Source organism: Sturnira hondurensis, unplaced genomic scaffold (genome assembly GCF_014824575.4).
Source record: "Sturnira hondurensis isolate 20B ecotype Veracruz unplaced genomic scaffold, ASM1482457v3 Scaffold0013537, whole genome shotgun sequence".
NCBI lineage: Eukaryota > Metazoa > Chordata > Mammalia > Chiroptera > Phyllostomidae > Sturnira > Sturnira hondurensis.
This window is the reverse complement of record NW_028086168.1, coordinates 1,295,731-1,323,179: the sequence shown is the minus strand read 5'-3', so window position 1 is coordinate 1,323,179 and position 27,449 is coordinate 1,295,731. Positions and strand designations below refer to the sequence as shown.

The 27,449-nt window shown below is 42.4% G+C and overlaps 1 protein-coding gene across 1 annotated transcript in view; it reads right to left on the bottom strand.

Moving 5' to 3' along the window:
• Window positions 1-380: 380 nt before the first annotated feature.
• Window positions 381-27,449, bottom strand: part of CLRN1 (clarin 1) — a 41,931-nt gene continuing 14,862 nt past the window's right edge. The window contains exons 2-3 of the mRNA XM_037061814.1: window positions 12,620-12,799; window positions 381-759 (exon numbers count right to left, since the gene is read on the bottom strand). Coding sequence (XP_036917709.1) covers window positions 494-759; window positions 12,620-12,799 — 446 coding nt within the window. The 3' untranslated portion in view covers window positions 381-493. The remainder of the gene's footprint in view (window positions 760-12,619; window positions 12,800-27,449) is intronic.

The following is a 27,449-nucleotide window of genomic DNA, read 5'->3' as shown; positions in this document are numbered from 1 at the left end:
TCAGCAGGCATAGATAGTAAGATTGTGCTTTAAATAAACGTTTTTTTTTTTAAAAAGCTCATTTAATGCACCATCATTTAAAAAAGTTATTCGAGTACTCTTTTCTGGTGTCTGTAGCAACACATATGTGGGTAGATCAGAAATGGTATTTGTTCGTATTAAAATATATTCCCCGTGCCTTCTGATGGCTCCGGGATGGAAAGGCATTGTGCTTGTGGATGCGTGTGTGGAGCAACAACGTGTCTATTCCAGTCGACTGCCTTGAAACCCCCGGGGGGAGCCATTGCCCCCCAGGCAACACAGCCTTCCAAAGCCTTCTCTCTGCCCCCTTTACTTTCCAGCCTGTGTCCTTAGTACATAGTTTGTAAACATTATCACCAAGGGTTTGGGTGCTTTAATTGGGGCATTCAAAAGGATGGACAAACTGAACCATATCCAAGTGACCAAAGCAAGCCCACTCACTGCCTTGGAAAACCACAGAGACATTGGCCTTTCAGTACATTAGATCCGCAGCTACATTCGTCGTCTCTGTGTCTTTCGATTTTACAAAAGGGAACTGAAATCCAGCAAGTCGTATGAGGAGCCCATTCAAAAAATGAACAAAAAAGCAAATGAAAACGACCCAGAATGAGGTGGTGTATTTTTCAGTTTGTGTTCTGTAGGCATACGTCCCTTCTTTATAATTTGCAATTTTTTCTGAGAGGTGGTGAATCTTCACTTCAGAGGCAAACAAAATCATGACAAGACAACCACAGGAGCCTGCAACAGAAGGAACAAACAACACGTTGGGACACGTACTTCCTGATTGTAAAGACAGGGAAGGGGGTGGATGTGCAAACAAAAGAGAGCCTTTTACCCTCATTCACATTTTTCTGCAAAAGTATATCATTTCAAATTAGCAGTCATGAGTCTGATTTCCTACCCAATGGGGGGTGGTACCTGGATGATGACTCTGAGTGGGATGACCCCTGGGGGTCCCTGATCTTACAAAGGCTGAGACGTTTCTGTACATGATGAGGAGGCTGAGTCACTGGGCACCTTAAAAGCACAAACTTTCAGGCTACAAAGCAGCCACTGCTATGATGTGGCTTCAAGAGAGCAACATTTCTCTGAACAAATTTCTCAAAATACTTCACAGGTCATGAAGGATGAGTGCCAGCCACACAGCTGCCCATGGAAGGTGCTAGGGCTTCCTTCAGAGGGTCACATGACTCCTGCTGCTCCCATCTGGCTGCAGTTGCCCAGAGGAGCCCCTGAGCCAAAGGAGTCATGGTTAGGATGCTGAGGCAGAGAGTTATCTGTTCTCCTTGTTTGTAACGGAGCTCAGGGTTTTCACTTGGGCATGGAGCCTTGAATAAAGACTACATTGTTTGGCTGGGAGTGGCTGGGATGTAAGGGCAGGAAAGTCTCCTTAAGGTTGCATGTATTAGGGCCTTCCTCCTTCCTGTAACTGACTAGGGAAGCGTTGGCTGAAGCTCCAGCAACCCATTTTGGAACAGGTGGTCTCAGAACTGGAAGCCATGTACTGTGACCAGACAAGAAAGCAGGAATCTGAATCCCAGAGGCCTGGAGCCACTAGATTAACCCTGGACTTCTGCCTGGATTAGGTTTTTGTGTGAGAGAAAAATAAACATTTATTTTATTTAATCCACTGTTTTCATTTTTCTCTTACCTATCACTAACTGGTAGCCTAATCTAATCCTAACTGGTGCAACTGCCACCTGGATGAGACCTGCCCACCTTGGCAGGATGTGGCATCCGTACCTCCTGGTGCCAGAACAATCTGATAGGACCTCTCCCCCTGAGAATGAAGAATGGGGGACCCCCAGGTGGGGGGTGGCACAGTGGCAGAAGCAGATGGCTGGGGGGCCAGGGTCAGGAGCACAGAGGAATGTGTATTCCAGGCCATCACAAAGGGGTGCCAGTTAATAGGATACTTGCTAGATGGTTTTCTGACTTAGATCAAACCAATTTGAGTTCATAACCTGTGAAGTTAAGCAGTTAAAATGAGCAAATCTTGATTTCCTTATCTATAAAATGTGTATAACAGAGATAATACATGATTAGCATTTGGCATTAGAATTGACATGCATAAATGCTTACCAGTTGGTAGCTATTCCTTTGTTTTCTATGTATTATTTTCAAAAGTTTTTACCATAATTTCTTACCCCACCACACCAAAAAAGCCCTCTCTATATCAGGTAGGCAACGCAAAAGAATGTATCAGGGCCTTGTGCCTCCCATTACATTTATGACTCCATGGGAGGGGTAAGTGAGTTTGGTTCTTTAATTATAGCTCATTCAACTACCCTGAGAGCAGCAACACAGCGTCTTAAGTTCCTATTGATTTACTCGCTCATTCATTTATTTAGCTAGATTTATTACATGCCAAGCATGGGAATAGTGATGGAGAATTAAACATTAAAGGAAATGCATATGGTTTCTGCTCTAACAGAGTGCAAAATCAGGTGGGGAACACAGATAAAACAATGATTAAAGCAACAGCAGTGAGTGTGAGAGGAAGGGAGCTACAGGCTAGGGCTGTCACGGAGAGGGTGGGCAACATCACGGAAGGTTCCTCAGACATGGCCATAGGGAAAGTTTGCCCAGCAAAGGGAAGCTGGACAGTGTGTGGGAAGGGCATTCCAGATGTGGGAGCTGCAAAGCAAGCAATGCCCGCCCCCCATTCCCTTTCCGGAAGCCAGGTTTGGGTTGGGGTGGAGGTACAGCCTGGCTCATGGGGGGTGGGGGATGGGGGTGAACAGGAAAGGGGAAATCACATTTCTTTATTAGAATTTCATCTAAGATTGGTCCCATCAGCTTGATCATCCTCGTAATATCCACCTCCCCCCCAAAAAATAATCAAATGATATAATTTTCTTGAAATTTCACTTCTCACGAGCCTCGGAGTAGAAGTTGAGAATATTCCTCTGTAAGATTTGTCAGCCTATTTTTGTATTCTGAGCTTAACACCAAAGCTTTCCGCTGGCAAAACTGTATTATTCCTTTATTGTTAGATCCAACAAAAAGGCTGCAATGCTGTTTTCTCTGTATCTTTTCATTTGAAAATGGTGGAGAAAAGACCATTGCTTTTACCAGAAGAGCCTTCTTTGTCTGAGACGGTAAATTCCAGACAGAAGAGAAACACTATTTCCTTAGTGCTTGAAAGGAAAATTCAAGCTTGGTTTCCTTTTCAAGTTGTTAAATATTTTAAAGGTACTACTTTGTTAAGGAGACAGCGTCCTAGTGAGACTGCATTTCAAATTCCTAAAGTAAAAGTACTTGGGGTGTCTTAAATTCACAGCCTTTTGCTGTAGCTAATACTTTAAGATCACAAGCTCTCAAACAAGAACACATGGTCCAGTAGTTGAGAGGATGGTCCAAAATTTGGCTCTGGATTCTGGGCTTGGCCAACGTGGTCAACTTTACCATTTCTAAGTCAGGTCATAGAAGCCCAGCCTGAGTCTCTGCCAGCCCTGCTCAGAGAGGTGAAGGGGAACAACTCAGTGTGAGTTCAGAATATTTGTGCTGTTCTCTGCTTTTGGCTCTAAAAGAGACATGAGGCCAAGGAAACTATTTATGACTTATGAACCAAAAGGTACTTATGCAGTGCTTCCTTTGATGGTCCGCTAGGAACATGCTGAGGACGGTTGTAAGAGATGTGAATGATGGTGAGAACAGGGCTTAGCACATTTCTAGTGTAGCTCTTAGATTCCAGCAGAGGGGCTCCTGCTTAGGGTCCCCCACTCAAAGGGTCCTGCTCTCTCTCTCTCTCTCTTCTGGAGAGCACCCTTGCATGGAATAAGGAATTCCTGAAGTTTATGGGACAGGCCCATCTAGAACCCCTCACTCACATTCTAGAAATACTGCTGGGACCAGGGAATTCCTTCCCCATAGATCCAACAAAAAGGCTGCAATGCTGTTTTCTTTGTATCTTTTCTTTTGAAGATGCAGAGAAAAGCACTTTCCAGGGCTACATGGGCATCTTCCCTGGGTCAGTCCTCCCAGGGGCAGACTGTGTGCCTGGTACATAGCCCTGATGCCTGAAGGTATCCGAGGCACAGCTGTCTGGGGGCATGGTCAGAGCACAGATATGCAGGGGAGTGTTCCGATGCATATGCTGGAGGCCCGTTACAATATAAATGGAATCAGATGTGGGAAGGAAAGAGGGCAGACAGAGGCCAGCCCGACTCCCATCACCACGTTCAAGTGGAGAATTCCCAGGGCTCGAGAATTCTAAATTTGAATCTGGCCTTCCAGATCCTGTGGAGAGATATTTGTTAAGGCAGGAGGGTAGAACATGTCTCAGTGAGTGGTTTATTAGCTTTTAACTTTTAAATGTTTAAACACAGGGTATGTGAGCTTTCATTCATACTTTTGCCCAAGGCCTTACAAATGTTAAGAGCAGGTCTACATGCTTCCCTCTTCCTTTTCTCAGTTTTCCGTGTGCACTAAAAGCTCAAACTCAGCCAGGGCTGTTGGCCAGACACCCTACATATCCGTCCATCCGACCAGCACTGGCCCTGCTCACAGAGAGGTTAGAGTACGCTAGACTCAGGAAAGCCTGAAACCTTGCTAAACCTAGAATTTGGAATAGAAACAGGCAGAGGACCCAGGTTTTGCTGCCCAGTGTTTTACTCAAAGACCAGCCATTTTCCCTTCATGTGTTAGATTTCCCCACCATCTGGCTGGTACTATAGTGTTTTTTTTCTTTTTAATGACTTTGATTACTGAGTTAATTTCTGACTGAATAGGACTGCTGAGTTCTAAGGCTGTCACACCATAAATTATCAGTCAATTACCACACGTTTGTAATGTGCTAGACACAGCATGCGCATGACTCTCTCTCCAGCAGCTGTCTGAGAACTGGGCACCTCTCTCCCACAGTCCTTATGGTATAGTGAACAAAGGTCATGGCTGACAAGAAAACTGCCTCTTTATTGCCGGCTGGCCCCTGAGAGTGATTGAGCCTTTATGGATGGGAACATCCTGCCAGGATCTGGGGTAGTCCAGGGTCACATGAATTTTGGTAGAGAAGTGTCTTCAAAGGTAAAAGTCTATGGAACATTCTCCCATTATCAGTGAGACTGTATTTTGGAAAGTAATAAATTAGAATTTCAATTCCATTGAAAGTAATAGCCAACACTTCCCAAAAGCTAACATGTCATCTTTAAACCCTCTTATAGATGACAAACAGAAGTATTTCATTTTCCTCTCCCAAATGAAAAATTGCTAATCTCCTTCTTTAAGGAGCCTTGAGAGATAATAAGTCGGGGGCAGGAAAGCCACATCTTTGCAGGGGTAAGTACTAATTTTCTTTTTTTCTCACGAGAAAGCAGGTATTGAAGGTCAGATCACTAGCAATGATTTGTTTCCCGAAAGGAAGTGGTTCTAGTGTCCACTGCTTTTAGAGACCAGTGGCTCCCGACTAGAAAAGGGGCAGAGGTCAAGCAAAACAAACTGGTACCTAAGAGGAGATTTGGAGGTCATAATGGATAGCAAGTTGGTCACATGTGTCCAAAGAGTAGGTATGGATGTGACACCAGTTGGGTCCAGCCTTTTGTCTTCCTCTTCTGTAGTGGAAAGTTGAAGTTCAAGGCCACAGCTAACTCAAGCTTCACAAATGTCATATTAGTGTAAAGGATGATTTGTGCAAAGAAGAAATGGTCTAAAAACACAGTCTTTTTCTAATTTGAATTGATTTCCAGAAAGGGAGAATGCTATTTTTTACCAGGGAATGCACAGGGCTGCTCCTAAATATTTACTGGGGGCCTACACACTGCTCTGGGCACCAGGGGGCACAGTGCTGAGCAAACCAGAGGGAGATCCCTGTCTTCATGGCTTCTTGACGCTGGAGGCAATAGAGAGAGAGGCAATAACAAGATAGGTAAAGTGTATTCTTTAGTTTATGGGAGTGTGATATGCACTAAGGAGAATAAAACAAAACAGGGAAGGGGGAAGGCTTGGGAAGGCCCCAGAGAAAAGATGACATTTTAGAGCCCCTTGAAGGAAGCCAGGGAGTGAGAATGCACAAATTTGAGCAGAAGAGCATTTTAGGCTGAGGGAACAGTGAGTGCAAAGGAACCAGGTGGTGACATTGGAGAGAGGAAGAAAGCCCGGCGGAGAGGTATAGGAGGTGAGCTGTGTGTGTGTGTGTGTGTGTGTGTGTGTGCGTGTTTCTGGGGTAGGTACATCAAGTGGTGCTTTGGAGGTTGTAGCAAGGACTTGGGCTTTGACTCTGAGTGAAGAAGAGAAGACATACATGCACATTCTGAGCAGGTAAGGAGTCTCTCCACAATCATGATGGAACAAGATTGAACATCTCCTTGCACAAGGTCATGGCTCTGCCCTTTGCAGAGTGAGCTCAACAGGTGTTATACTGCACCTCCCACAGGAGTGGCCTGGAGTGCAAACCTCTCACCACACTTCTGACCCTTCAGCTCTGCCTGCATATCAAAACAATTCCTTGCCCATTGCCATCGGGTGGGCTAACTTCCTTTTTCTTTCTGTGGCCTCCTTTCTAAAGTCTACACTAATAAACTGGTAGAATATTTTTATTGCTGATTTTTCCTACCTCAATCCTTATTCTTCCTCAGGCTCCATGGCTTTGATGCTGGGACACCCTGTATGTCTTTCTCAGACTCTAAAAACAGCCCTTCCACAAGGATTGAAGTAAAACAAGATGCAGAGAGTTGCAGAATAATGAGTCTTGGACATATTACAGAGGACAGGACATTAGTGATACTAAAACTGATATATGATGTCAGCATTCTTTTATTTTTGTCCTGCTCCTTATTTTCCAGTCTTCATGTTTCATATATGACTGTGCTTTTTTATGTTCCCTGCCACAGCTGTAATTTCCATAATTAATTAGACCCATAAAGTAGCATGCCCCTTTTAGAGAAAGACACTCATTTTATTTGTTTACCTTGCTTGGTATAACTTGTAACATGGTGCCCTATGTACAAGAAAACATAATAAATGCAGTTGGCAATAAGCCCACATTTTGGAGTTTTTCGTCATCTCCAAAAGGCTTGCTTAAGCCAATACATTTCATATAAGCCTCAGAAATTATTCGCTGAACTACCTAAGATGTTCTATCATTAATTCATTGCGAGTCTTCTACCTAGACTGCTCTCTTTTACATGCAGATATGGGACTCATCCACCAAGTGCAAACTTCTAGAATGGAACACACAAAGGCATATCCTCATACATCAACGCTCCATTGTGAAACTATGGGTCCAGATGCTTCTGTCCTCGGTCCTCTTTTTGGCTTCCTCTCTTTCTTCACCTCCTTAATTTATACAGATCTCTCCCTTTCCTCTACTGTGTTCTAAACCTCAAGGGAAGTATTTTTCACCCTTCCCCCTCATTTTGCCTTCTCCTGCCACTTTTCCTTCCCTCCCATTTACTCTCCTTTTGACTCTTTCACAAAGCTCGCTTTTGACAAATACTTTTGAAACATCCCCTCCTGCTGCCTCTGGGACACTGTGGCCTCCTGGTTTTTTCCCTCCACCTCTGGATGCTCCTTTTCAGTGTCCTGTGCTGGCTTCTTCTCCTCCTCAACCCGAAACTAACTGATAATGTTCTTCCGGGATTGGTGCTGGGCCAATTTTCTTCTGACTCCATTCTCTCCCTAAATGATCTCATCTATTGTCACTGCTTTAAATAATATCTATATCCTGGCAACTCCCAAATTTACATTTTTAATCTAGACCTCTTCTCTGAGCTCCAGACTCATATATCTGACCGTCTACTTGACATGTCCACTTGCGCACCTCACAGGATCTCAAACTTGGCATGCTCCCAATACAACACCTGGTTTCTAGCGCTGAGCTCCTCTCCCCGCTTCTTTATTGCCCTGAACTCTCAGTCTGTTCCTGTCCTATCTTATTTATCCAGGTTAATGTCACCACTGTCTACTAATTGCTTAAGCTACCTACACAATGCCTTGGATCTACTTTCAAAATGTTTTTAGAATCTCGTCATCCTTCTCCATCTCCAGTGCAATAGCCCAGTCTTTCCCCAGATGTTTCTTAGAAGGTAAATCAGTTATGTGACATCTTAAAGTCTTTCACAAGCTTCTCGTTGCAGGTAGAAGCAATTCTAAAAGACTCACCATGGTTGTAGAGATCCAACCTTAACTGGTGTCAACTGACCTCTCCAATCTGATTTCTTTTCCACTTTCCCATCCCTGCCTACTTCCTGGCCACATGGGCCTACCTTCAGCTCCTACACAAGGCAAGCTCTTTCCCCAGAGTCCCCATGTCTTCTCCTCTCCCTGGGAAGTTCTCTGATAGTCCTCAGCTCCTCTGTACCTTAGAACTCAGCTACTCAGAGTACCCGTCACTGACCGACACATCGAAGCCCTTCTCCTTTCCCCCTCCATGTTCTGTCATAGCAGCCTGTTTATCACAATGATTGTAATTACTGTGATCTTTAATTACCTGCATACACTTTTGTTTGACTGTCCCATAGCATTGTAGGCTTGACGAAGGCAAGACTGTGTGCCTGGTTCACTGTGATATCACGGTGCCTATTACAGTGGCACTCAGTGAGCACTCACTCAGAGTTTGTGTAGTAAACGAAATGTATGCGCCTGTACCAGTGGTTCCCAACACTCATCACACATTGGAATTACTAAGAGACCTTAAAAAAATACCAATGCCCAGCTTCCACCTGCAAAGACTGCAATTAAAGTAGTGTGGTGTGGGACTTGGCATCAGTATTTTTGAAAACTCTTCAGGTGACTCTGATGTACAGTCCAGGAACAGAATCACTGTCCAAAATAACTGTGGGGGCCTATTAAGATGTTACTAAAATCCCAAAGAGGGGAATGATTTCTCAGACTCAGTTTACAATTGATGGGATAAGAGAGCAGAACTGACTTGCATGGGTTCCATGGAACAATGAGAGAGGTCAGAAATGTTACACTAAGTAAGTTGGAGAATACAATGTGCCAAACTGGAGGCCATGAGAAGTGGAAGGCACTCCTGGTCCAGGAGGGCGATAGTGTGAGCAAGCTGTGGGGACTGAAACCATTGGTGGCCTGATATAAAGTGTTGCTCCCTTCCTTTCTATGTCCAGGGTCTTGCATGCACCACATGAGGAAATGTGCAGAGGTGAGCATAGCATTGTTACTTCGGGGAGTATGGAAGGTCCTGGCTAGACAGCAGGACCTCTCTCCATTTCCCTTCTCTCTGCCTTCATGCCTCAGGACGAGACAGCTGGAGAAATGGACTTGCAATGATATCAGCACAGGGAAAGGATATCACCACAGGAGAAGTAGGGGAAGGGAAAGGAGACCAAGGAAGAAGGTGTTTTTCTCTGCTGACTTTGAGGGAGGCCACCTGGGCAGAAGGAGGAAAAGAGCTGCCCCCTGAGGGGTGTCTAGTGAAATGGCTCCCACTGGAACCAAAGGACCTCTTAACAGAGGCTCTAGCCTCTGACTGTGAAATTTATTGGCTCACATTCAGAGGGTTTGAGATAAGGGCTGTAAAATCCCCACCTTTCCACATCAGGAGTTAGAGCTGGGGGTCTCCATGAATATTACAGCTTTAGATAGACCTTCCCAAACCTCCAAGGGCTTCTGGGTACTGTCGGTAGGTTGAGGGGGAGTGAGGGAGTCCGTGATTCAAGTGACTGTTCATCCCCAAATGTCACAAATTGAGTCCATGTGACCCTCGAATATATTTTTAGAAGCTATTGAGGTAGAAATGAAAGGGAGGCGGGGAGCCCTGCAGGGGTGGAATGGAATGGGAGTCAAAGACAGAAAACTATAGTTGAACAACAATTAAAATACATTTTTTTTTCAAAAAAAGTTATTGAAAATTTTGGTATTTAAAAATAAGAATCTGGGGCTTCAAATAAGAAAACAAGAGGTTCTAGAAACACTAGGCCTTTATCCTCTGCAAGACACAGATTGGAACTGGCTCCTTCTTTTCATTTCTCTTGCTCTCTTCCTTCCCTCATCCACAAAATGCTGTCGAACACCTGCTTCTGCAACTAGTCCAAAGATAAGATATAGCGTAAGCACAGGGTCTGTGTGTTCCTACATATATTCTGTGCTCACATTTTCTTTGCATTAGACTTGGCCAAAGGCCAAGATAAGATCTGGGACTTGGATTAAATTCTGCATTCTCTGAGTCATCTTGCTTTTCACATACTGTTAGTTTTGTTGTCCGTTAGACTGCCAAATAATTTGTCTTCCAAATGGGCTGTTGCTCTGAATTTTATTCAGAAGCTAGCATGAGATGGCTGTGCCATTTAATAAGCTGTTGTATCTTGGCTGCTGACCAGCTCTTCTTTTCTCTGCTTTGTGGTGCTGGGTTAGGACTCCCCAGACTCCAGTCCTGCCTCATCAGCTGCTCCCCGTAAGGCTCTGCTAATGGAGAGCAGGGGCGGGGACACCACTCCTGGCACTCAGGTGGGAGCTTCCCAAACCTCCCCACACTCACACAGCCACCTCGTGGAGTCCTGTGACTGTGTTCTCTTCAGTGGTCTGAGCCCCAGTGCCCTGGGTCTTTCCTTGAGCTTCTGGGTTCTGCTAACTCCAGACTCTCCTTGGTTCTCTGTGCCGTGGGGATGGTAGCTGCTTTCTGAACTACGGTTTCTGAGTTATCTCAGGGTCTCCTTTTCATTTTTTTTTTTTTTTGTTCTCTAACACCTGTTTAATCAATTCGCACTGACTCTGGTTCTCAGATTTGAACTCGCATCAGAATCACCTGGAGGGCTTCTTAAAGCACAGACTGCCAGGCCCTGGCCTCAGAGTTTCTGGTTCACTAGGTTTGGGATTGGGCATGAGAATTTGCTTTTCTGTGAAGTTCACAGGGGTGCAGATCTGCTGGTCTTTGGGACCCCACTTTAAGAACCACTGTAACTCTGTATGCCCTGACTTGGTTGATTCAATGGCCTTCACTAAAACAGCATACCACCCAGCTCGGTTTGGTGTGTCGGGTGGAGGGAAGCAGTGGCAACACCCGCTTCTGACCTGGACCATGAGACTGAATCACTATCCAGGCCTGTCCATCCACACCCTGTACATGCGCTCTGCTCCCCTGCCCTGATCGCAAAGCCCTGGGCTTCCTTTGATGATCTTCCCTTTAAGAGCTTCCAGCCCCTCTCTCCCCGGCCCATGCCCCACCACCCCTATGGGCCTGCTCTGCTAATTCCAAATCATTTGATTTCTGACTTCTCTAACCTGTACTAAGTGGCCAAGTCAACATCTTTTGGGCTTGCTTTTTGAAGTCCGCAGTACATACTGATGGTTTACTGTGTGCAGAGCCTCATGCTGTATGCTTTTGCTGGAGACAAAAAGATGAGAAGGACTTAGACTCTGCCCTCATAGGGTTAATCACCTCCACACAGTTTGAAAATGGTATTATTTGCTTGTGAAAGATCTGGAAAAAATACTAGTAGATCCTCCACTGGAGAGAGAACTACTTTGATAGGGTGTATCATTTGATTATTAAGATGATGGTGAGATAAGACCAGAAGAAGTGAGTGCAAGCAGTAATGGCCAGAGGCTCAAATGCCTGCTAATGGCCAGGCTTTGTTTCATGGAGAGGGAGCTACGCAGTCTGTGGCTGGACTTGAATTATGCAGAGGGGAGGGAGTGATGAAGAGAGAGAAGGGGCCTGGGGGCTGGTGACAGTCACAGGACAACTTCAGAGGAGAATGAAACAGGGGAACAGGGATTTTCAGTACACTCTTTGCTGGTGAGCGATATCTCTCTCACACCTCTCCAAGAAATTATTAATAAAGCTACTTGCTTCCTGGGACTGTGACAAAGTATTGTCTTTTTGCAACTTTGGAGTGGGATGAAATCAGAGACATAAATTATTTTGTAATGTTTTCCTTTCTGGTAAATATATCCTAAGCACCCTGTGGCCTTGACTGGCTTTTATATTCTTTTCATTGTCCTGGTTTATGAGTAGCACGTGTTTATCAACAAATTAGTTTCTGGGTTCAGAATGTATCCTTGTCCAGCTGCACCCACCACTGGGCTGCACCAGGTGCCTGCAGGACTGAATATGGCAACTTGCACGTGGGTGGAACACCGGTCCTTTGCTTTTGGTGATGACTTTGATTTATTTTTCTGATTATGTATACATAAATGCACATTATTGAACATTTGTAAATATTAAAAAGTATGAAAACCACCTATAATCAGAGGTAACTACTGCCAACAGAATTGTCTGTCTCTATATATCTTTATCTATATATGTATTTATGTAACATATATGGAGGCTATACAGAGAGAGCATATGTTCAATATAACTTAGATATATTCTCTCTACATATGCAAATCAAATTAGTTCCATGTTTATAAAATTTTTATATTGTTTTTTGCACTTAACTTTTGATACAAGCGTTTATCCTTTTGATCACCTCTTATTCAAACATATAATTTAATATCACCATCACATTTATTCATACAGACTACTATAACAGGCTTATTGAAATCTCTACTGTTGGATAATTTTTTCTACTTTTAGCTATCATGTATAATGCTACTATGAACATTTATGGATATATACTGTAACTCTATGTTATTTGAGTATACCTGTATTTGACATTGAAAAACACATTTGCCTTCGGTAGAATTTCATTGTTACCTGAAATGAAGCTCAGAAGGTACAACCCTAGTGGACCATATAGAGTCTCGAAAGGCTTGCCGAAAGCGTTGTACATGAAGAAGGCCGTGCCCACCATCGTCAGGACGACCAGGATCAGAGAGAAGAGGATGACGTTGACGTGGATGCTCACGGGGATTGATTTGAGCAGATCTGGGAAAACTGAAGATGAAACGAAGATTAGAAGACATTTAATTCATTACTGTCTGCAAGAGGAATTTTAAAACTTAAATCCCTACATTTTTAACTTTAAAAATCACTAAAATCCTTCAGACGAGTACCTCCTCTTACCATTTATAAAAGATTTATAACAAGATTTAAACATGGGATTATTTTATAGAACTCACCAGTAAAATGTAGCAAAGGAGAAATTTGAGGGAATTTTTTTACTGCTTTGATGAGATGTAATTACTTAAACAAACAAGTGCTGGCTTTATAAACAAAAATTGTGCATCAATTTGATGACTAAAATTTTAATCACATTTCTCAGTCTTTTTTTTTTCTACTCTATCTTACCTATAATGACATTTTCAGGTTGAGAATCTTTGGGAGGGTTTAAATAGCAGGAGGTTTTTATATTTCCTTTGCTACAAAAATTGTTTCTAGCCCATACCAACTTTAAAAAATAGGATATTTGCAGTCAACTTCAATATTTTGATATAGCACAAGCTGTGGGAAAATAATTTCTGGTGACACAAGAAATATTTTCCATTTGGAAAACATGCCAAGTCTATTCCTAGATTTTGTGTTCGGGATAAGTTTTTCTTGTTTGCAGAGGAAATAAAATGCTTTATAAATGTAGGGTTCTCTTATCTGGTGAGCTTTGGGCATGCTTAGCATGAGCAAACTGGACCAAACCAGTCTGGGGAAGTTTATTTCAGTCTATTTTAGTTTCTGAAACATTTACCAAGTGTTTAATTTATTTACTGAGCACATACTATGTGCCAGGTGTGCTTCTAGATACTGGAAAGAGAACCATCAAACAAGATAGATGAACTCCCTGTTGTCTGTGGAGCTTATAATCTAATGAGAGTAGAGAGACAATTAAGAGGTGAACAAACAAATGTGAAAACTTACTGCCAAAGATGGCCACCACAAATTCCTTCCTTTTACACACAGGTAATTTCCCCTTTAAGAGGTAGAATTTATTGCTCAATTCCTTGAATCTGGGCTGGTCTATGACCATCTGACCACCAGCACACACTGTGCCAGTTACAGGCCTAGCCTATGAGAGAACCAGCAGCTCCCACATTTTTACTTTTGGAGTGGCTTGAACTGCCTCTCAGGAAGGCCAGGCCTACTGTGCAGGAGAGAGGGACCACCTGGAGGGGCACCAGGCATGGGAGGAAAGAGTGCTGGATGTCCAGCCCAGCAATGTCTCCAGAGGACGTCAACCTCAGCAGCCATTTAACTGCAACCACACGAGAAAACTGTCCAGCTGAACTAATAAACCTTTATTTTAAGCCCCTGAGCTTTGGGTGAATATTATGTGACTGATAACAATAAGAACTTTCTGACGGTGATGATGCTGTGGAGAAATAAAGCAGGGTGATGGGATTGGGAGTGGTGGGGGTGGTCAGGAAAGTAACACTTGAGCTGATACCTGAATGTTGACAGGAAGTGGCTATGTAAAGATCTGGGGAGGAGCATCCCAGGGAAGAGGAGCAAAGCTGGGGGAGCAATGAACAGTGAGCCCAGTGAATGAGGGGAGGTGGGAGTGACACTGCTATGCTGAGCTCAGGTGGCTGTCCTCGCCAGATGCTGGTCTATTGGCCATGGAAGTGAGTCCGCTTTTGATTCTAAATTCATTTGGGAGCCACTGGAAGGTTTTCAGTCGGAGAGTGTCACCATCTCCTTGATAATGTAAAAATACCACTTTGGCTACTGAGAAGTGAGACTAAGGGGACGGGGGACACCTGGGGGACAGCCAGACACAACAGGCAGAGACAGGGCCTGGCCTGAGGGAGTAGGAGTTGAGGTGGTGAGCGGCTGACAGATTTGGGGTATATTTTGGAGATAGAAGACAGGACTTGCTAAAAGAGCAAAATCAAGGATAACTAGAATTTTGACCTGAGCAACTGAATAAAAGGCGATGCTCTTAACCAAAGCAGAGACACAAGAAGCAGGTGTGGCATGGGAATGAGAAATGATGCCAGAGTTCTGTTTTAGATGTTTTGACTTTGAGTTGCATTTAAAACCTTCAAGTAGAGATGTCAGATAGGATTTATGTGATTTATTCTCCAGGGAGAAGCCTCGGGTGTATAACAGGGTGGGACTAGGGCATCAAACTTGAGGAGATGGTCACTCTCTGGGGCCAACCCTGCGCCTACAGAGATGAGACAGAAGGTCTCCCTAAATCATATGTCCTGGCTGCCTCAATGGCCTCACCCTAGTCCTGGCCCCAGAATGTAAAGCTATGAGAAGGTTATCACCCATGGAGAAGCTGTATAGTTAGAGGAAAGGAAGGCTGGGAAGGATCCCTAGGGCTCCTCTGTGTTTTCCCACGCAAAAGAGAGAAGTCAGTCAAGGAGTTAAGAAAGAGAGCTTCTTAGGAGTAAATCTGTGAGTGGGACAGAAGGGAGGCCAAGGGAAGAAAACGTTCCAAGAAAGAGGAAGGAGTCAGCTGTACAGACGCATCGCCAGTAGCCACAGTGCACTGCTCTGGAAGGCGTGTCAGAAAGGGACCAGGTGAGGGAGTTGCACTGGTTCACAACGACCCCTTCACCACTGCTAGATGTAACTAACTCCCTGTGTCCATGCATGCAGTATGCTTAGTGCTGTCAGGCAGGGGCACCCACTTCATGAGCACAGACAAGGGCGTTTGTACCCAGGTGGGGTTCACTCAGGGCCCCTGCTCCGGTGTCCTGGGCAGGTCATTTGACTGCTGAGGGTTAGTCGCACTATTTTTCTTTTATCTTTTCATAATAAGAGAAATAAGTGTATATTACAAATCTATGAGATACCATTTTTCACAAATCATATTTGCAAAGATCAAAACTTTGAGCAATGTTCTGGTTAACTGGGGTACTGAGAAATGGGGGCCCTTGTGCATTTTTCTTGGGCAATACCTCTCTAAAGCATTGAAATGCACATATTTTTAAGCTGAACAATTTTATTCCCAGGAGTTGATTTTATGGATATTTTGCACATTAATCCAATAAAATATTGTAAACATATTCATCGTAGTGCTTTTTTTGGTAGTAACAAAAGATTAGGAATGATGTCTATCAGTATGGCATCCATACAATGGAGTGTAAGTCAATGATTACAAACAATGAAATGAATCTTATAAGAAAAGATATGGACGTCTCATCTAAATGTGATGTCAGATAAAAAAACAAACAAACAAATAAATAGAAATGTGCATCATTCTGTCATTGAAGGACAAGCCAAAGGGAAATGCATGTAATAACAAGTAATTATTTAAGTACTTTACTTACCTGATTCGATTCTCTCAGCAACCCTATAAGATAGATAGGTACTATTATTAGTTCCTATCTTTCCACTTCCCAGAGGAAAAAACTGTGGGTCAGAGGTAATATAATGTGTCCAAGATTTATACTCAATAAAACAGCTTCTTCAAAGAACAATATACTTAGTAAGTGGCAGAGTAGAGGTTTTAATTCATGACCTCACTCTTAACCACCAGGCTACATCGGCCTCAGGGACAGACATACTTGTGTAGACAGAGACTATTTCTAGAAAGTTATGTGTGAAGCTGGTGATCTCGCTTCTGGGGAGCGAAACTGAGCGATATTTCATTATGTACCTTTTAGCACTATTTGGGCAAAAAATTCTTTTTACTGCCCCGTAAGTATTATGTACTTAATGAATACACAATACTTTTAAAAATTAATTTAAAGTATCAATGAAGACAAAATATTCCTGTGATTCTGGATTAAGAGAATCTGAAGAGATGTGTTAACCAAATGAAGTGTATGGATATTATTTGTGACTTGATCACACCAGGTATGAGACATTTTGAGATAACCAGGGAAAATTGAATGTGGACTGAATATTAGATAATATTACATAAGTATTATTGATTTTGGTGCTTATGTTAATGTATTGTGGTTGTGTTTTTCAAAGTCCTTATCAATCCAAAATGATGTGGATGAATGGAGAGAAAAGAGAGGAAGAGAATGGGAGAGAGAGTAAGGAGAGTCCTCAGTTCTGTCAGGAGACATGCAGGAGGGGCAGTGCGGGTCGGAGCTCACAGGTACTGAGCTCTCGCTGTCAGTGATCGCCGTGGTCCATGCTGCCCGGGTGCTGGGCGTGCAGTGGGAGCCAGCCAGTCTTGCACTATGATAGCCTGCCCTCTGGTACTTCCAACTGCTGAGACAGCTCAATCAATCGAACCTGCTATTCTTGCACTCAATCAACAGTCAACTTGGTTTTTACCAGCAGTTATCAAAAAACTGCTTCCTTTTATCTCCCTGCTTATAAAGAGGGGGCAATCTCTTTGTTTCCAATAGGGTAGCTAGGTAAAACCTGTCTGAAAGTTGTGGGTTGTTACCACATTGAAATAAATGCAGAAAGAAGTCTCACTAATTTGCCTCCTGGAAAGAAAAGCCAGAAGCTAAAATAAATTATGTGCAGCATTTTAATTCTTATGAAGTCTCTTAAAATTCCCATGGTGGGGAGAAAGTCACCTGGAAGGTTAAAATCATCCCTGCCTGTTATACTTACATTTTATCAGGTTTGTTTTCTTTTCTTCTCTTCTTTTTTTAATGAAAATTCCCTGTGTCTGTAATGACCATCTAGAACTCTGGTAACAGCCGTTCCTTTTCCCAACTAACATTAAGATGACGTTTTCTTGGTTGAAGCTCAGAACAAACCATTTGAATAAATATTGGGAAGTGCCACTTTAATCCTATTGGATATTGCATATCTAGGAGGTAGATGTGTTTGGCCTTTTAATTTTTTTTAATTTAGTCTTTATTTTCCCCCCATTACTATTCAGTCCACTTATACCTCCTGCCCCCAGCAATCACCACACCTTTGTCCATGTCCACGAGTCCTTTTTCCTTTCTGCTCAATCCCTCCACACCCTAATCTCCCTCACTGCTACCTGTCATTTGCTCACCATCTATGAGCCTGTCCCCATTTTTCTTGTTAGTTCAGTTTGTTCATTACATTCCACAGATGAGTGAAATCATAAGGTTATTTGTCTTTCTCTCACTGTTTATTTCACTTAGCATAATGTTTTTCATGCTGTCACAAAGAGTAAAATGTTCTTCTTTTTTAAGGACTAGTAGTACTCCATGGTATAAATGTCCCATAGTTGTTTTATTCACTCATCTACTGATGGACACTTGGGCTGCTTCGAAATCTTGGTGATTGTGAATAACATATAGGGGTGCTTTCGTTCTTTTGGATTCGTGTTTTGGGTTCCTTTGGATATATTCTCAGAAGTGGAATCACTGGGTTAAAAGGCAGATTCATTTTTAATTTTTTGTTGTATCTCCATACTGCTTTCCACAGCGGCTGCACCAATCTGCATTCCCACCAACAGTGCACTAGGGTTCCCTTTTCTCCACATCCTTGCCAGAACCTGTTTGTTGATTTATTGATGATAGCCATTCTGACAGGTGTGAGGTGATATCTCATTGTGGTTTTAATTTTCATTTCTCTGATAATTAGTGATGTTGAGCATCTTTTCATATGTCTATGGGCCCTCTGTATGTCCTCTTTGGAGAAGTGTCTGTTTAGGTCCTTTTCCCATTTTTTAATTAGGTTGTTTGTTTCTTTGGTGTTGAGTCTTGTACGTTCTTCATAAACTTTGGATATTAACCCCTTATCAGATGTATTGGCAAATATGTTCTCCCATTCTGTGGGTTGCCTTTTTACTTTGTTGATGATTTCCTTTGCTGTGCGAAACCTTTTTTGTTTGATGTAGTCTCATGTGTCTATTTTTGCTTTTGTTTCCCTTGCCTGGGGAGATATATCTGATAAAATGGCCTTTTCATTCTTTTAGATTTAGGATTACAACACTAACAAAATTTTGCCCATTTTTATCTGTAGAAGCACTTTCATTAATGCAGCAAGTCACTTCTAGCCTCTAGAAATTACTTGATTAGATGTTGACAAGTGAAAAGGAGTCATTTCTTAAGATGGTGGCTGATGTCACATTAGTAGCACAGGACTGGGCTGTGTGTTCAGAATGACATTCTGAGAATGACATTTCATTCTTTTATCACTGGTTTCTTCCGCTTTGTCTATGAGTCAATGTGTCTTGGTCTCCTCATACTTAAACCACTCCAAAACCCTAATTACCCTTCTTTTCTCTCCATTATTTCATTACCTAACTTCTTCAAAGTACAAGAGTGATAAGAAGAATAAAAATAACAGTCAATAATTATTTAGCATTTTCTATGTTCTAGGTACTTTATAAATATTACATAAATTGACATATTAAATTCTCATAACAGTATAAGAATAAGGAAGGTACTATTTTATCTTCAATGTATAGATTTTTTAAAACCAAGACACAGGGGAGTTGGAGTCACACAGTATGTTGGATGCCTTTGCTTTTTCTTTTTCGCATTTTTAAGATTAAAGGAAAATTAACACACTAAAAACTTCCCCCTTTCTGATGTATAGTTCTGTGAATTTTGACAAATTTGTGCTGTTGTGTAACCACCGCCACAATGAAGATCTAGAGCAATTCCACTTTTCCCAGGGCTGCTTGTTTCCTGTTTGCAGTCAGCCCGTCCCTCTCCTTCAGCTCCTGTGCATGTGACTTTATCAGGAACTGCCAGGGGTTTCCCAAAGTGGCTGTAGCACTCCACCTTCCCACCAGCAAAGGACAGGAGTCCCAGATGCTCCTCATTTTTTCTGGCACTTGATAGATTTTAAAAAATTGTAACCGTTTATATATGGGTAGTTTATCACATGGCAATTTTTATTTGCATTTGCCAAAAGGCTAATATTGTTGAGCATTTTTTCTGTGAGTTTCTTTGCTTCCCATACATCTTTTCTGCTGAAGTGTCTGTTTGTATCTTTTGTGCATTTTTTATTGGATGGTATTACTATTATTATTGAGTTGTGAGAATTCTTTATGCACACTCAACCCTTTATCAGATAAGTAACTCACAAATATCTTTTTTCAAGTCTGTGGTTTGTACTTTATTCTCTTATCAGTGTCTTTAGAAGAAAAGTTCTTATTTTTATGAATTCCAATTTATCAGTTTTTGTGTGTATTATGTTTTGATGTCAAATACAAAAAGTCTTTGCTTAATGTAAGTACACGAATATTTTCTCCTATGTTTTTTTCCTAGAAGTTTTTTAGTTTCAAGTTTGCTTTTAAGCCTATGGTCCATTTGAGCAATTTTTTGTATGTGACTAAGCTTAATTTCTTTTTACATATAGATACCCAATTGTTTCAGTATTTGGAAAGCTGAATGTAGACCTAACATAAGACCCCACAATACCATTTCTATATTTACCTAAATAAATAAAAAACACACGTCTACACAAAGCTCTGTATGCAGATGTTTAAAGTGGCTTTATTCACACTCAGCAGAAACTGGAAACAACCTAAAGAGTCATCACCTGGTGAAAAGCCAGATAAGCCATGGCCCATCCATATGCTAAAATACTGCCCAGTAACAAAAAGGAACCGACTACTGCTATGCCTAATAACATGGATGGCTCAGAAATGCGTTATGCTCAGTGAAATAAACTCACAGGGCTGCATACTGTATGATTCTCTATATATGACCTTCTGGAAAAACCAACTGGATAAGGACAAAAACAGACCAGTGGTTTCCCAGGTGTGGTGATGGGGGAGGAGACTGACCACAGAGAGGGACAAGGGAAATTTAGGGGGAGACAGAAGGGTTGGAGAGACAGCCTCAGCAAAGGTGTCCAGTTAGCAAGGACAGGGGATTTTAGGACAAGACATGAGCATGGGGCCAAGAGTCAGAACACCCAGGTTCCAGGCGTGGCAGGGCCCTCAGCAGGTGAGGGGGTCTATTTTCCTCCTTGCAACGTGAGGGTGTCCCTTGGGAAATGGTCAACCATTTGAAATCAGAGGTTTGTATTGTAGCTTCTTTCCTAACTCTGTGAACTTCCTGAACCTGGATTTGAAACCTTACCTGAAAAATGAGGCTAATTCTACCTCTGTCTCGGGTTTGTGAGATTTCAATGACATCAGTGTCATGGACATCAGTGGCTGCGGTGCCCCTACTGCAGGTCCGTCCCACTGCTGTTCTTGATCTCACCTCCTCAAAGACTCCGCTGAGGAAGGCTCTTCTCTCTCTGTCAGTCGCCAGTCTCCCCCTCTATGGGATCCATCCCATCAGCACATAGACATGTCGTGGTTTCTTCATCTTAAAAACAAACCTCACCGAAGTCCTCCTCCAGCTATTGCTCTTGAACCCACTGCACAAATGTGACATTGCTCGAGGCAATGGTGAGCTTCCAGCTGCCCAGCCCAATGGTCAGCTCTTTATTTTCATCTTGCCTGGCCTACATTTGATGCCGTGGCTGACTCCTTCCTCCTGGAAATGCTTTATTCCCCTGGTTCCAGAGACTACATTTTCTTCATTTTGTTGCTCCTCACCAGCTGCTCTTGGTCTACTTGTTGGTTCACCCTCATCTGAGTCATCCAGAGGCTGACACAGTTCTCATTTGTCTTCTCTTCTCCCTCATCAGTTGCTCCCTTGGTGCTTTATCCAGTTCATGACTTTTCCTAGAAGCATTCTCAAATGGACATTTCCAGCCCAGACTTCCCCCTCAATGCACACTTGCATGGCTTCCAATTACCTATTGAATATCTTGACTGGGATGTTCACTAGGCATCTCAGTGTATCCCAAACTGAACCCATATTTTTTCTTTCCTTGCACTTGCTTCCTTTATCTTTCTTCATCTCAGTGGCTGGCAGGTCCATTCTTCCTTGGCATTATCCTTGATTCTTCTTCTCTTACTGTCACATTTTATATGCAGCCCATCTGGGAAACCTGTTGGCACTACCTTCAGAATCCGGTCACTTCTCACCATCTCTACTGTCCCACCCTGGTCTGAGCTGCCACCATGTCTCACTGGGGTGGCTGCAAGAGGTCCCTAACTGCTCTCCCTGATTCTACCCCTCCTTCCTACAACCTGCTGTCAACTCAGCAGCCACAAAAACTTTTGAAAACTGAATTGCTTGATATCAGTCCCCTGCTCAAACCCTTCTAGGGGACTCGAATGTCAACCAGTGGATAAATCAAATCATTACAATGGCCTGCAAGGCCCATGATTGGGCTCCTTGCCAGATCCCTAACTACCTCTGCCGCCGATTCCCTTGCTCACTGTGCTCCAGCCATCAGTCTCCTTACTGCACTTAAGACATGCCAGAACACTCCTTCCTCGGGGCCTTTGCAGGTCCCTTCTGCCTGGATTTGCCCCTAGATATCCTCCTGGCTTGCTCTGCCCTTTCTCTGTCTTTATTTAAATGTCACTCCCTCAGGGAACCCTCCTTTAACCACCTTATCTCAGGTTGCAACCCCTGTCCAGTCACCGCCCCACTCCCAAACCCCTTTCCTTGCTTTGTTTTTCTACACAGCATTTATTACCATCGACAAATTCTGTATTTTTATGTATTTGTTTATTCTTTGTTCCCCCCATGCTATGAGGGCAGGTGTGTTGGTCTATTTTACTCATGCTGTATTCCTAGTACCTTGAGATGCCTGGCACAATAGATCAGTATTTCTCAACATTTTTTATTGTCGCTTCCCACCCCAGGAGTCTTTGTAGACATTTCTTCTAGTTACTCTTCCCCAAGGAAATTTTTAATACTGCAGGTATGTTGTATATTTGTTTCTGTGTTGTATTGATATCTGTGTTTTAAGCACATAAACACCTTTTAAGTAAGGCATTTTTTTTTCTCAAAGAGCCAACTTTCATGCCGCCAGGGGTACACATGCTGTTAAGAATGCATGATGTAGCTGTTGAACACATATTTGTGGGATGGGTATGTTTTGCTTAAAGTAGGATGCAAGAACGGAGCCTGAGGTGGTCAGTACGTCTCAGGTTCCTTGGTGGAAGCCACTGATTTAGACTGAGGGAGTTAGCACCACCGTGGAGAGGAGGAAGGAAGAAGAGGAGCGATTAGTCCACTTAGCAACATGGGCCAGAGGAGAAGTAGAGAGAGGCTGGCAGTGTTTAGTGTGACCAGAGTTCTGGTTAAGAATCAGAATTTGTTGAGTCAGGCAGTCACTGCTGACCTTGATGTAAGCCGTTTCTGGGAGCTGGTAACAGACGCTGCATTGAAAGAGATTTTAGAGAGAATCTAGGTCAATGGAGATAAAACGGAGATAGGTGATAGAACCCTGTAAGTTTTGTTTTATTTTTTCAGCAGTTGAAAGACCTTGTTAGCAACTGGAATGGAATTTCAAATCCCTTTATTAAAAGAAAATCTTTAATCCAAAGTACTTGGGTGATTGTCGACATGTTACATGGAAACCGACTACTGTTTAATACCAAGTTTAAAGTCTGGGATTTGGGAAAAGAATTCATCTCAAACCTGAACATGACAAAGCTCTTTTGTTAGCAGGGCCAGAGGCCAGTAGGAGGATACATTTGCCCCTTGTTCCTGTTAGTTTGTCCAAAACTCAAACTATGTAGACTTTTCTTTTTAATGAATAACATTATAACAATGAAATGGAAATTAAGATAAAAATTTCACCCACAATCCTACCAACATAAAAAGCAAAATTTTCCTTTATTTTTATTCTTTTGAAATCTTTGTCAATGTTAATATTTATTTTCTATATTACTATAATTGAAATGTAGTTTTGAGGTCACAGTCTATTCTTGTTCTCAGAATATAAGCATTTTCCCATGTTATAAATATTGTCTTCAAAACTATCATTTAGATAACTACATGGATTTTCCATCAAACTGGTGTAAGACAAACTATTGCATTCTACTGTTCCAGTCTCCTAGCTAATGCTTTCATGAACATCTTCAAGTACATACCATTTTTTCTTATTATAGGGTGGTCGATGAATGTGCATAAACTTCTGGATGAATTCCCAGGAAAGGAATTACTTGGGTCAGAGTGCTTTCTAAAAGAATGTGTATGTGTGTGTGTTTAATTTATATATATTTATATATGAGTAGTACATAAATATATATAAATTAAACATATTATATATAGAGAGAGAGAAAGAGAGAGACTTAAAGAACATGTTATATTTTGTAACAAACATATTACATTCCACCATTCAACCCTGATTCAAAGCTCAGTTCCTTCTCCATGAAGTCTTGAAGACAGAGGTTTCTGATAAGATTTCTAGCCAGAGACAGGGAGCTAGGAGAAACTTATTATTGCTTCACTCTCTTAATAGGCTAAGGTGCCCAAGTCTCAGAAGGCAGAGGGGAAGAAAGGTAATTTACATTGGATAAGTTGCTCAGCATGCAGAGTAAGGCTGCCATGCTCTCCTTTATATAGTCTGCTATTTTGAATCTAAGCCAAGTCACAATAATGACATAGAGTGAAAACAGTCCCCAGGATGCTCTCTGTAGGAAATTTACCCTCTGCAGTCATTTGCTGGGGACCCTATTCTTTGGGCTGTGTCCCCTGCCTCTGCATGCCCATGCTCCTGGTCAGATGGTGACTCCTCAAGCCTCTAAGCTGTGGTCCCCCCCATTTGCAAAGCCTTTTTCAGGCTTTTCATCTTCTATCCCTTGTCAAATATTCCAAAATTCCCCTGACTCCTAAGCAATTATCACATCCCCACCTCCATTTCCTTTAGTCTTATATGCCTGGCTTGCAAAAGGCTTAAAAATCTCTAGTAAACTGAATTCTTCCATTTCACAGAGAAAACACAGGTTATCAGGGCAATTCTCTCAACCTTTGAGCCCCCCCGCTGCCATCTAACCACACTTTCTCTTTGGTCCATATCCAACTTTTCCTGCATTCTTAGTGAAAAAATTTTTTCTCTTGTCTAGGGCTTGGCCTTTTCCGTGTATCAGACCCACACTTTCCCACTTTTGCAGGGTACTTTCTAGATCTATCAACTACCTCTCTTATCTGTCTTCAGCCTTTCCTTCCTACTGTCTGCTCCCTCAGCATAGAATCATGCTCAAAGCTCAAGATCCTCCCTTTATAAACACACACATATGCACACACACATGCACCAAGGCTGGCCTTTGGGTTCTAGCTGCAGCCTGACCTAAGCCTTTCTCTGGGTCCTCAACTTCCACTTCCTCCTCAGCTGCTACCAGGACCTTCCTTCCCCACCACTTCATCAGCACTGCTTTAGAAAAGCAGCCCTGTGAACTTCTGGGGTAAAATTTCAAAGGACTATTTTCATTTGACATCTTTGTGGTGCTTAGGACCATTGGTTAGGCCTTCCCTGTTCAAGGTTTCTCCTGTGGGTCTCTTCCAGCTCACTGACTCTCCCCTCTCAGTTTCCTTTGCAAGTCCCTCCTCCTCTACTTAGGCACATTGGTGTTTCCTAGAACACATCTTTGTCCACCTCCGATTTGATTCCCCTTCCTGGGAAAACTCTTCAGCTCCAGCTCCAGCTACCACCTCTAATCTGCTGGTTCTGGCTTCTGTAGCTGCATCCTCTCATGCCCTCTCATGCCCTCCAACTGTGCATCACCCATGGACATGTCTGGCTGCTGGCTCACAACTGGTACCTCATTCAACATGACCACAAAAAATGTCATCTTCCCTCTAAACTTTCTCTTCCTGTAGTCCTCATCTTTGTGAGTTATGACAACCATTGCTTAGCAGAAATCTGGTATTTATCCTGTCACCAAGTTCTTTTGATTGTTGCTTCTGACTATTTTGGAAATATTTCTTCTCCTTTCCATCCCTCTGACAATGCTTTGGTTTGGGACCACAAATATTAGGGGGACCTGCTGACTGGCCTCCCCAATTCTCTGGGTCTTCTTCCAATCCATCTTCTGTCCTGTCATATACTGCTTAACATCCTTAAATGGCTTCCCATTGCCTACAAGAAAAAGTTAACTGCTTCAATACAGCAAGCAAAGTCCCTCACATTCTGTTCACTGCCTTCCTCTCCCACCTTATTCCTCCTCCCCCTTTCTCTCACACACTCTGTACTGTGGACACAGTAGACTCCTCATGCCTTAGCTCATGCTGTTCCTTTGTGTGGCATGACTTCTTCAGTGCCATCTAGTGAAATCTAACTTATGCTTAAGAATTTTTCTCTGATTTCCCTGTGCCTTGACCTGAGAGTAACTCTTCTTCTTGGAGCTTTCTGGATCTTCTTGAAGCTTTTTGTGATGGTAATTAGTGTTATTCAACCATCGATAGTTCTGGTCTTCCCTATCCTTGGCTCATGGTAGGATTGCACATCTTGGCCCCTCTGAAGTTAGGTATGGCCATGTAACATGACTTGGCCAACAAAATATTTTGTGAGTAGAAGTGGCATGTGTTTGTTCTAAGTCAGAATTTAGTTGTTAGTGTGAAATGCTCTATAACTTTTTCTCTCTGTTACAACAAATGGCAACATTCCAGATGGTGGCTGCATCCTGGAATGACCTATAGCTGATCTCTGAAGAATATGTACCATGAGCAAAAAGTAAGTATTTGTTGACTTAAATCGGTGATATTTGGACTTGTTACTAAAACATAAACTTGCCCATTCTCACATATACCTGCACAGCTCTTACAAGGGGTTGGTTATTTAAAAACACTTCTGCTAACACCTGAGTTGTTTGTGAACATGTGCCCTCTCTTATTCCCTTCATCTCCTCAGTTTAGAAAAATGCTTAGGAACAGAACAGGTACCCTATGATCTTTTATTGTTGTTGGGGGATCGGAGACATATACGAGGTCTGTCTAGAAAAATTCCAGCCATAGTTAAAATAACAAGAATGGTTTGTGCGACATCACTGTAACCTGGCAGCCAAAGAGAGTGGACTGGAATGTGCATGCATGAACAATGACACCTTCACTGTACTAGTTGTGAGGATAGTAGACACCTTTGAGTGAGCATTTGTATTGTGTGGCCATCACATTCAAAATGACTGAGCAAGTAGAGCAATGAATCTGCATCAAATTTTGTGTTGAGCTTGAACATTCCTCCAAAGAAAATATTTGAATGATTCAGAAGGCTGCAGCTATGGGCAACTGGTGTTTGGCAGCTTCATCACGACAACGTGTCCACTCATGCATCACATCTCATGCAGAATTTTTTGATGAAACATGAAATCATGTAGGTGATTCAGTCCTCCTACAGCCAAGATTAGGTGCCCTGCAACTTCTGGCTTTCCCCAAAACTAAAATCACCTTTGAAAAGGAAGAGATTTCAGAACCTTGATGAATTCAGGAAAATACGATGGGGCAGCTGATGGCAATTCGGAGAACTGTGTGAGTCCCCAAGGTGCCTGCTTTGAAGGGGACTGAAGTGTCATTGTTCTACATGTAATGTTTCTTGTATCTTGTATCTTCTTCAATAAATGTCTCTGTTTTTCCTAGTATGTATACCCTTTAACTTACAAAGAATTTGTCTTACATGCCAAGTAATGATATTTTCAATAGATCATTAGAAGGTAATAAGAAGGAGATAAAAAACAATTTGTTTTTACTAATTCCTAAGTATGCTCCTTTGTTGCTTGCCCTTAACTCATCTTTATTTGATATCTCTAAATGTATGGCTTTCATTTCAGTTGCCTTAAAATTTATTTTATTTCTATCTGCTGAGTTCTTCTGTTATATTTTATTCTAAATACAGCCTTTTATATATTACTGATTCCAGTCTAAGAATCACATCTTTTATCTTACAACTTTTAAAACAAGAATTAACCTATAATTAGCCAAGAGTATTAGGCAGTTGAAATATC